Raw genomic sequence first — 10,864 nt, 5'->3', positions numbered from 1 at the left:
CCTCAAACTCCTGGGCTCAAGTGATTCTCTTGCCTCAGCCTCCCAAGTAGCTGGGACTACAGGCACCTGCCACAATGCCCGGCTATTTTTTGTTGTTGCAGTTATCATTGTTTAGCTGGCCTGGGCCAAGTTTGAGCCCACCAGCCTGGATGTTATGTGGCCAGCGCCCTACCCACTGAGCTACATGTGCAAAGACAAGCTTTTTAGTGTACTGGAGCATCACTTCAGTAGTGGTGTCTATGTATGTTGCTAGCAGCCCAGCTGCATCTGATAAATGAGCTCTTAGCACATGGCCCCGCTGGGATACTAGGACAAGCCACTTGGGGCCTGGGCACTAGCATACAACTAGCTGGTAACACAACTACTGACCATCTCTCCATCCTTGTCCCTCCCGACTGTGCTCATCTCCCCAATACACATTCTGACCCTAATGTCCTGAGAAGAACCCAGGGGTCATGCCATCCCCACCTCACAGAGTTCCAGAGCCCAGCTCCTCTGCAGCACTTACCCCACATGCTCCTTGCCAGGCCCATGGCCTTGCCCTGGCTATCAACCTCCCATTACTTCTGGTTTATCTGCCTCTGGTCTGAGCCCTTCCAATCTGCCTCCCAGATACGTCTTATTTAAAAAGCAAATCTGGGGGCCAGGTGCAGTGGCTCATGTCTGTAGTCCTAGCACTTGGGAGGCCAAGGCAAGTGGACTGCCTCTCTAGAAATAACAGGGCTTTGTGGGGGGAACCTATAGTCCCAGCTACTCAGAAGTCTAATCAGTCTAAGAAGTCTAATCTTCTTGGGCGTAAGAATCACTTACGCCCAAGAGTTTGAAATTGCTGTGAGCTATGATGCCACAGCACTCTACCATGTATGACAAAGTGAGACTCTTGTCTCAAAATAAATGAATAAATGAATAAAAATAAAAAGCAAATCTGACCCTAAAAGTATACTGGCCAGCTTTTCAGTATCTCCCTTTCCCCTACTTTCAGGAAGAAGTCCAAACTTAGTTGAAACACTAAATAGAAATGAGGCTGACTTACTGGCCAAGAGAAAGTCGGCCCAGCTGCCCTGTAGGTGTGGAGGCAGGAAAAGCTGTGTGAGGATGAAGGAAGGGAAGCAGCCTGAGAACCCCAAGAGTCATGCAGATCACACTGGGAGGTGGGGTCACATGAGGACATCTGGACAGCCAGTCACTGAGAGTTGGAAGCAAACTATGGTAAAATTTAAGATTCTCATGGCTGCCACATGCGGAATGGAATTTAGGGGAGCAGTAACAGCAGAGACTCATTAGGCTACTGATGCCATCCGGGCAAGAGATGATGACAGCTTGGACCAGGCTGGGAGCAGAAGACGGGCCCAACCGGGACGGATCTGACGCAGTCTGAGGGTGAGACGTGGTGCTGCCCAGCTTGATGGGAGAAGTGAGTAAGAGACAGGAGGTGAGGATTTCAAGATTTTAACCACACTTGTGAAAGTCTCAAAAGAGCAGTCAGCTGTTCTAAGAACATAATGTGGGTCTGTAAAATTTAAGGGATCATTAAAGTCCAGGCTTAATAAGAAACTGAGCGTCTCCTTCCCAACAGTCATGTGAAAAGTGGCGCCTCGTCCCCCCAAGGCAAGACTGGGGAGGCAAAGAGCATCTAAGCCCGGCGCTCACCAGTCCAGAGGGTCATTCTTCATCCTTAAGTTATCCCTCGGGAAGTAGCCGGGTGGATAGCGGAGATTGTGGTACTGATCCCAGAGAACTCTCTTGCTTCGTGGAGGAGTAGGAATTATCTTCACCTTGATCGGGAGCTTCACTGTTGAAGTCTGTTCTGCACCACTTTTTGACTAAAAAACATACAAACTTGAAATGCCTCCTTTGCCCAGAAAAATCTTCCACATTTTTGAGTCAAAAAAACAAACCATTTCTATTTACCAATTTAATCCAAAGAATTTGAACACAAGCATTGTGACTAACAAACATACAATGGAAGATTCACATACCACGGTTAACTCCTTGCTAACACTTAAGAGTTTATGATTAAAAGTTGAAGACACTTTCGGAACACTTGTAGAGCTACCTGCGATTAACCCCACATTTCTTTTCAGAGGACGCGTATTCCTGATATGCTCATTCAAAGCCTGCACTCAGCACAGATAGCCCTCTCCGCTGCTGGGCAGTATTGGGGCGACGAACACCCTTGCCCATGCAGTGAGCCGGTTCCCTAACTCCAGTTGCTCTGGAGGCCCCGGGAACCACTGGTCATGGCCATTAAGGCTAACCTCATTTAAACGGAGACCCTAGGCATTAAGCCTGCCCACCCTCTTCCTGGCAGGTGATGGGTAAAGGCTAAGAAAAATAAGCCATTTCCCTGGCACGTCCTTACTTCCGTCTCTGCTGGGGAAGCCACGGTGATCATGACATGGCCCTGAGCAATACCTTCCCAGGAAGCTGCTTTCTTGGTCACAGAAATGGAGATAGCCAGGTAGCCTGACCAAGGCCATAACACTGAGGAGTAAGAGAAAGCCACTTCGATGTTGTCTCCATTCTGTGGCAAATAGGGCTGCCAGTCAGGCTGCAGAGAGAAGAAACCAAGCAAAGGCTGCAGTGAAATGCTAAGAGACAAAATATCGGAAAGCCAGACACACCTCAAATCCAAAATTACCTACGCTGGTTGAGAAATACCTCATTCAATAAGGTAAAAGAAAATTTATACTCAGATACTATCAATAACCTATAACCACAGTAGCCTATAGACTGGCTAGAGACACATCTGCAAGAAACATCTAGAAAATACTACTTCTGACAGCTTCCAATTTTATGAAGACTTTCCCCCCATTATAAAAAAGGAGGAGCCACGTGTTAAAAGTTCCTTTTAAAACTTTTATCTGATTAGAAACCTTTGATAAATGAAAACCCTCAGACTGAGGTTAGACCCAAATTAGCTGTAAGACGCAGTAAAATGACATGAACACCAGCCGTCCCCATCAAACACTGAAGCTAATGACGGGCAGGTGGAGGGCGCTGGCTCGGCTGTAAGGCGACCACCCTCTCCAACCCACCCAGCTTTGAGGAAAGCAGAAGGAAAGCCTTAGCAGAGACCATCTGGAAGAAATATGAACAAGCTCTTAAAATTAACCAGTATTTCAAACCTAAATTATTCATTCCCCTCACAAGCCACATAGCAAGAACATATTCCCCAAAGGAGTCAGTATATCAAGAAAAACATTCTAAAAAAGGAAAAATATTTGTAGGATACAACATCACAATTAATGAGGAAGGAAAGGGACTTTTAATGAATGCTCTTAGGACCACTAGTTAGCAAGTGAGAAAAAAGTTTAACTTTCATCCACCTCTTACATCACATATCAAATTAGCACAGAGGAAAAAATTAAATATTTAATAATCATATAAATGAAAATCAGTAGAAAAATAAAACTGAAATTTTATTATGTCCGTAGGAATTAGGTTCTAATCTTTGAAACAACAAAAGAAATCACAAAAGATAAAAATTCAACTATGTGAAATGTTAAAACTTTTATAGAAGAAAAAAATTGAAAACTATTACAATAGTACTAAGGGAAAAAAAAAAAGAATAACCTGGAGGAATACTCTGCATAAAACACAGCAGCAGTTACTTTCGCTGTGACGAGTGAGACATGATCTCACCACAAGGTCTCATCAAGATCTTGTTAGGGCTGACAGGGAAAATACCAACTTCAGTAGAAGAATGGGCCCAGGAAAACAAAAGGTAATTCATACAAGAGGAAGTACAGTAAGACGACACATCCAGAGATACCTACCTCACAAGAAAGTACTCAGAAAAGCCAAATGCTCATCAACAGAGGAATTGGGAGACAAAACGTGCTCTAACAAAGAACAGAGTGTTATTCAGCCAGGAAAGCCCTGAAGTGCTGACACACCACACGGGGCGAACCCTGAGAATGCTGTGCTGAGTGAGAGAAGACACAGAAGGACAGATGCTGTAGGACTGCGCTTACAGACACGTCCAGAGCAGGGAAGCTCTTATACAGAGGGAGGCGGATGGGCGGTTGCCAGGGGCCAAAAGGACTGATGATGGGTGTAAAGTTTCTTTTGGGGGTGATGGGAACATTCTGCAATGAGATGTTGGCAAAATCATGGGAATACACTAAAAATTTAAAAGACTGGATTTTATGACTTATTTTTCAATTAAAAAAAAAAAAAAAACTCATGGAATAAAAAAAGTAAGAAAGGATGTCTCACCCAGTGCAGGCCTCATGGAGACCATTTGCCCCTGAGTACCACTGGCAGGCAGCCTAAGTTGATGGGAGAGAATTCTGTCTCTGAGACAGAATGTGTCAGTATGTGCCCAGAACCATAATAATGTTCATACCCTCTGATTGAGGGAGTCAATCTAGGGAGTTCATATCAAGGAAATAATTTAGAAGAGAACAATATATGAAAGATATTCAGTGAAAATGTTTCTAGTTGAAAACCGCCTAACTATTCAAATAAGGGGAAATAGTAAACAAATTATAATTGATCAATTCTACATTTTATTAAGTAACCCTTAAAAATACATTGGTGCTGTGTGTACAGATACATTTTTATGTTTATAATATAATGAGAACTCTAAAAAGGTTATACATTTTTAACACAGAGATAACAAAGATAACACAAATATGTATTTCAGATAAGTGATGGAAAAGAATATTCCAAAAGCAGAGGCTACGTCAGTGTGCTGGGTGAGAAGTGAGCTTTCTATTCTTTTTCCCTACCCCTTATTGTTGTGAGAATATCTATATTGTATTTTGAAAATTTATAAAAACAAAATTCAATAGCTTACACCTTTCAAATCCAAAGGCCAGTCTATGCTTACTGAGGAATAAAATAATTACACTGGGCCTTTTGTCACTAGAAATCCAACACGCCCACAACTAGGCCTTTAATTATAGGTGGGAAATTGTACAGATAAAGAATCAAATGTGATTAGGTGACTCAGAAGCCAACCTGAAGACACCAAAGCAAAAAGCAAAACTGGTTTCATTTATGTATACCCTGGACATATCCTGTAATGGACTTAGGGATAACAAATCACTACTTCTAGTCACTACCTTAGATAGGTAAAAAAGAACCTTTCCTCTTATAATTCAAGAGAAATAACTAAAGCACAAAGGTGTGGACCATGTCTAAGTTCACCACCAAGTCAGACACCAAGACAGAGAGAAGTTTCACCTTATCTACAATTCTTCCTGTGACTCCCATGCCATTGAGGATGGTGACATTGACAATTGTTGGCATTCCTCCGTAGTAGATGGGTTGGGAACAGTAGGGCCACATGTAGGGACATTCAGTCAGATCTATGTAGCTGGGGCTCAAACTGAAATAAAAAGAATACAGTGTTAAAGCAGACCATGTGAGAAAACTACAGAGCAGCAATACACTGCAGGGAAAAGGTGACACAGCAGACGTGAGCCCAGGGTCTGCTCACAGAGCTGCCCGAGGCTGTGCTGGGAACACGGATCTGAAATGCTCCTGTGCTGACAGGTCGCCATGCCAGCCTCAGACTGTACACAGCATGATGTGCGTGGACACCTCTTTCTTTCCACAAGTCTGGAGCTTTGGTAGTCATGGCTGGCAGAGAACGAGTGTGTGACCAGCCTTAATAGAAACCCTGGGCTTGAGTCTTGAGGAGGCTTCCTTGGGCAGAAGCACACAGATGCGTTGATGCTGTTCACTGCTGGGAAAGGGGCAAGCTCCGTGAGACCCTGCCTGGAAGGAAGCCTAAGCCTGGATTTTACCAGACTCCCTCCATGGGAGGTACCTTTTTCTGTTACATATCCATCTCAGCTTTGGCACTGTAATGAATCTTAGCTGGAAGTACTGACCACAGGCTGAATCCCACAAGTCCTTCTGCAAAGCACCAAGCCTGGGGGTGGTTCTGGGAACCCTCACATAATTTGTGTCAGAAATCCTGATACAAGTGGCTCCCCTAATTTTGCTGTTCTGTGCTTCCCCCCTATCTGAAATGAATTTGTGCTGGTTTAATATCATCCCTAGCACAGCTGCAGTGTTATCTGTGCATGGGTGAAGAGACAGGCAGGTGAGTGCTCAGACAGGACTTGACCGAGATGCTGCACTGGGAACATGAGGAGTAAATGAATCTTGCTTATCAAGCTGCACCTGTGCGCACTAGGCACAAGACTCTGCCTGCTGCCCCATCTCACTAAGGTTGGCTGGCCTTTCTTATCATCTACACAATGAGTATTTTATGCAAGTTCATAATAACAAAGATTTATCTGAGCCAACTAAATTGCTATATAACAAATCAAACAGAATAGCTTTAGGAACATTGTGCCTTCCTGAGCAATTATAATCAACATGTTCCACAATTATTCATTTAAAATAGATACCACCTAGATATAAAAATCTGGAGTGGAGTGGCCACATGACTACTATTTGAATGAATCAGCAAAAGTACCTGTTCCACCTGAAACACGCTAATCAACCTGCTGATATCTGTGCTCTGTAAACAGTTTAATATAACTAAAATGTTAGAATTAATTAATTCTGTTTAGCAAACAGAATTCAGTATCATATTAAGAAAACAATACTGTAAAACCAAGCTAGATTTAAGAATGTAAGATTGGTTCAATATTAGGAGATTCATTAATACTTTCCATCATAAATCATATTCATATGTCTAAACCAGTCATATGATTCCTTTATAAATGCTGAAAATGCTTATGAAATTCAACATACAGTCCTGATGAAAAACATTCAAGAAAACAGCAATTGATGGATACTCTCCTGCCATGATAAAATATATTATACATACCTTAGTCATGAACCCAGCATTTTACTTAATGGGGGAAACACAACAGGCATTTCCATTGAGAGGAGGAAAAATAGAAGGGCACCCACTACCTCCACTGCTATCCAACACCGCACCAGAGATACTGGCCCACACAGTGAGTCAGAAGAAATCAATAAAGCCTCAAGAAGTGGTAAGGAAGAGGTAAATTATTCCTCCTTCCATATGATATGATAGTATACCTGGGAAATGCTAGAGAATCAACAATCAAATAATGCCAACAATCCAGGTAGGTGGTGCCAGGCACAGAGGCTCATGCCTGTGATCCCAGAATTCTGGAAGGTCAAGGCAGGTGGATTGCCTGATCTCACAAGTTCAAGACCAGCCTGAGCAAAAGTGAGACCCTGTCTCTACTAAAAATGGAAAAAGTGAGGCAAGAGGATCACTTGAGCCCAGGAGGAAGAGGTTGCTGCGAGCTATTTATTATATCACAGCACTCTACCCAGGGTGACAACTTGAGACTCTTGTCTCAAAAAAATAAACAAACCAGGTAGGTAGCATATAGAATGTGAAATTAACACATGGAAGTAAAACCAGCCAGTTAGAGGATATAATAGAAGAGAAATCCCTAAGACTAAATGCTTACACAAAGAAATGTGTAAAACTCAAGGAAGACAAATGTAAAGACCTCCTGGAGCAAAGACTGAAGCCAATGGATACGTCATCCTTCACCTCTTGGACAAAACAACCCACCATTATACAAATATCACCTCTAAGGTCATTTAAAATCTGATGCACTCTCAATAAAATCCCAATAAGCTTCTTTCACTGAATTATATACATTAATACAAAAATCTGTATAAAAACATTCAAAGTATCCAAGAAAACACTGAAAAGTATGGATCTGCTAGTTTTAATGGTTGTATTAATACTATGATCACCTAAAATTGTGGCATTAGAAGAAGCTGGGTAAAGGGTATGAGAACTCCACTGATATTTTTGCAAAATTTTTATAAACCTAAGATTATTTCAAAAGCTTTAAAAGCTTTGAAATAAGGCTTTTTGTTTAAAAACAAAACAACCCACACGAATCATAAATTTTAACCATTTATATTAAAGATAACAGAACATCATTGAGTTGAAAGAATATTATAGTTACAAATCCTGCCGGCCAGGGCCCTAATAGAGGCAGCAGCATTACCTCTCACTAAGTGCCCCCCCAGGGCCCCCCCAAGTATTATCTGTTTTATTTTGAGGCCAGTATTTTGTGCAGAGAGAACTCTCCCACCAAGGACACAGTGAACAGGAGGAAGACCTGTTCAGAGAGACAGCATACTAACCTTGCCTGCGGTCTGTAGCTGCTGAGGATCTGATAGGCTCGGAGCAGATCCAGCTTCCCGTGGCCTTGCTCAAACATATTGACACCAGGAAGCCTGCGGGCGGACGCAATCAGGGCCTGCTTCATACTGGCAGGATTCACCAGCTCACGCTTCTGGACTGTGCTGGGGGAAAAATCAAGATTTTGCTCATTTTTCTTAGCAAGGGAATGAAAACTAGACTACCACTAACTTACCAACATGCAGACACAGAGTCTTTGATCTTGTTTTGTGTCCATGGGTCTCTCTGGTTGAGCCCGTGTGAGACAACAGTGAGCTCTGCTCACTTCTGTGCTTGCCTTGGGACTGACCACTCAGCAACAGACTTCCAGGCAGCTCTTTTCAGGGACTGTAGGTTAACACCTGTTTATGCTAAATGTATCAGTAACAGATATTTTTTCTGGTAAGTCAACTAAACTGAAACATACAAATTGCAGAAGACAAGATATATAAGAGGTCCTGGCTCCCGAGGGGAGAGAAAGCCCACTGGTCAGGAGACACTCGGGACACAACCTGACTGGAGGAATAAAAGGAGCACAGATGGGTCCTGGGGAGGTTCCACGCCACAGAGCCGGGCAGGAGGCACGGGTGCACGTGGAAACCACTGCCTTCAAAGCTATCCCTTGCCTTTCGTTTCCAGATCAGGAGGCATCCCCTGATGGATAACACCTTTTAAAACACAGCAGACCTTCAACCACCTTCAGAGTTTCATCATCAGAATTCATCTGAGCAAATGTTACCACCCAACTCTACCCAACCAGGAATGTAGTCACGTACGCTAGCATTAAAACATGCACATTTGTTTATGTATTATAAATATAACTACATTTTACTCCCTAAGTTGAGGGGAGAAAAATCAGTAGGCAAAAAGGGAAAGCTTACTCTTCTAAGTTCCTAAATACTAGTAACATTTTTATATGATGATGTTTGGTCTCAAAGTCTAGGCAGGTTTTCTAAATGAGAAATTTGATATAAGGAGAATAGGAGATTAAAGTAGGATTAATTCTCAACGACAGAATAAAAGAACTGTTAACAGGCATAGGTCAACAATCTTCCCCTTCTTCCAGCCTGTAAAGTAAAATCAAAGGTCAGGCTCCTTTCAGAGTACTGCAGGTCAGGAAGCCCTCCTTTGTTGCCCAGCATCTAATATGAGCTATTGTCAAGCCACAGAAGTTTTTGTAAATGATCATGATGGCATTTTTATCTATAGCAAGGAGATGAGGAGAGTGAAAAGTTTCCTTGATGCTGAAAATATCTGTACTTAGACATGCCGCTGGGAATGGAAAACACAACCTCCTCATCTCTCCACTTACTTAATAGTAAAGAGATTCAACAAGCTCCAGGGTAAAGCTGAAACCCTCATTTCCTGCTAACAACCATGGCAAGCGGGAGAACTGAACCAGTATTTTGTGCTTCCAGAACAAACAAGACTGGAAACAGGAGCTCTTGCTGAATTCTTTCCACTTGGCAAATGCAAAAGCACAAGTGAAAGAGTAACTTTCCATCCACCTTCCCTTCCTTCTAGAGAGGAAAGCAACCAGAAGACAACGACCCACAGTATCTCCAGCAAGGACTTGGTTTATCTCCCAAGACTACACTGGCCCACGGCAGCACCTTCAACAATCTGGTTCTGAACTAAAAGGGAAGGATGGGGGAGGAAGAAAGAATGTGGGTATCTACCTTCATCAAGGGTTACAAACAAATAAGCTCAGGCATTAGAAGCTAAAATCAACATTGAATTTACTATTAAAGAGAATTTTATTTATTTATTTTTTTTTTGGAGACAGAGCCTCAAGCTATCTCCCTGGGCAGAGTGCCATGGCACCACAGCTCACAGTAACCTCCAACTCCTGGGCTCAAGCGAGTCTCCTGCCTCAGCCTCCCAAGTAGCTGGGACCACAGGCGCCCACCACAACGCCTGGCTATTTTTTTTGGTTGCAGCTGTCATTGTTGTTTGGTGGCCCGGGCTGGATTCGAACCCGCCACCTAGGTGTATGTGGCTGGTGCCTTAGCCACTTGAGCCACAGGCGCCGAGCCCAAAGAGAATTTTAAACATAAAATTTTTTAATATCATTTGCCTATTTTAATCTAATTTTTAAATTAGAATAACTTTCAAACATGCTGAGCTTCATGTGTTACCACAACATCAGAGCTCTCCTAAAAACCTCATCTAGATAGACAAAAATTAAGATTATGGGGGAAAATAATAGCCACAAAATAAGGAAACATGGCCCATCTGATGAGAAGAGCACAGGAGCTTGGATTTCAGTCTAGGGGCTCTGAGACCTTTCTTCCGGTTTCCTTATCTGCAAGATTCAAGGCCAGTCGCCAGCTCCATCCCAACCACACGTGACCCAGTGAGACAAAGGGGAGCAGTAGTGTCAATCTCTCCAACAGGTCTAACATTCCTAACACAGTACATTAAAAGGTGAGTCCCTGCCACAAAAACAACAAAAAAGGTTTAACCATGTGAGAAGATGGCTATGTTACATTGCTTCACTAGAACAACCTTTTTAACTCACCATATGTATGTATCTCATGGCATCATGCTGTATATTTTACATATCCATAATAGAATTTATTTTTTAAAAAAAGGTGATTCTGGGCAGCACCTGTGGCTCAGTGAGTAGGGTGCCAACCCCATATACCGAGGGCATGGGTTCAAACCTGGCCCCAGCCAAACTGCAAGAAAAAAATAGCCGGGTGTTGTGGCAGG

The 10,864-nt window shown here is 42.8% G+C and overlaps 1 protein-coding gene across 1 annotated transcript in view; it reads right to left on the bottom strand.

Annotated features, from left to right (window-relative positions):
• The window catches only part of MBTPS1 (membrane bound transcription factor peptidase, site 1), a 54,982-nt gene that overhangs the window by 15,237 nt on the left and 28,881 nt on the right, over positions 1 to 10,864 (bottom strand). Inside the window, exons 11-14 of the mRNA XM_012806100.2 lie at positions 8,113 to 8,274; positions 5,194 to 5,338; positions 2,363 to 2,551; positions 1,651 to 1,823 (exon numbers count right to left, since the gene is read on the bottom strand). Coding sequence (XP_012661554.1) covers positions 1,651 to 1,823; positions 2,363 to 2,551; positions 5,194 to 5,338; positions 8,113 to 8,274 — 669 coding nt within the window. The remainder of the gene's footprint in view (positions 1 to 1,650; positions 1,824 to 2,362; positions 2,552 to 5,193; positions 5,339 to 8,112; positions 8,275 to 10,864) is intronic.

The sequence above is a fragment of the Otolemur garnettii genome, unplaced genomic scaffold, assembly GCF_000181295.1.
Source record: "Otolemur garnettii isolate 467f Iridium unplaced genomic scaffold, OtoGar3 scaffold00047, whole genome shotgun sequence".
Lineage (NCBI taxonomy): Eukaryota > Metazoa > Chordata > Mammalia > Primates > Galagidae > Otolemur > Otolemur garnettii.
This window is presented reverse-complemented; position numbering and strand designations above follow the sequence as displayed.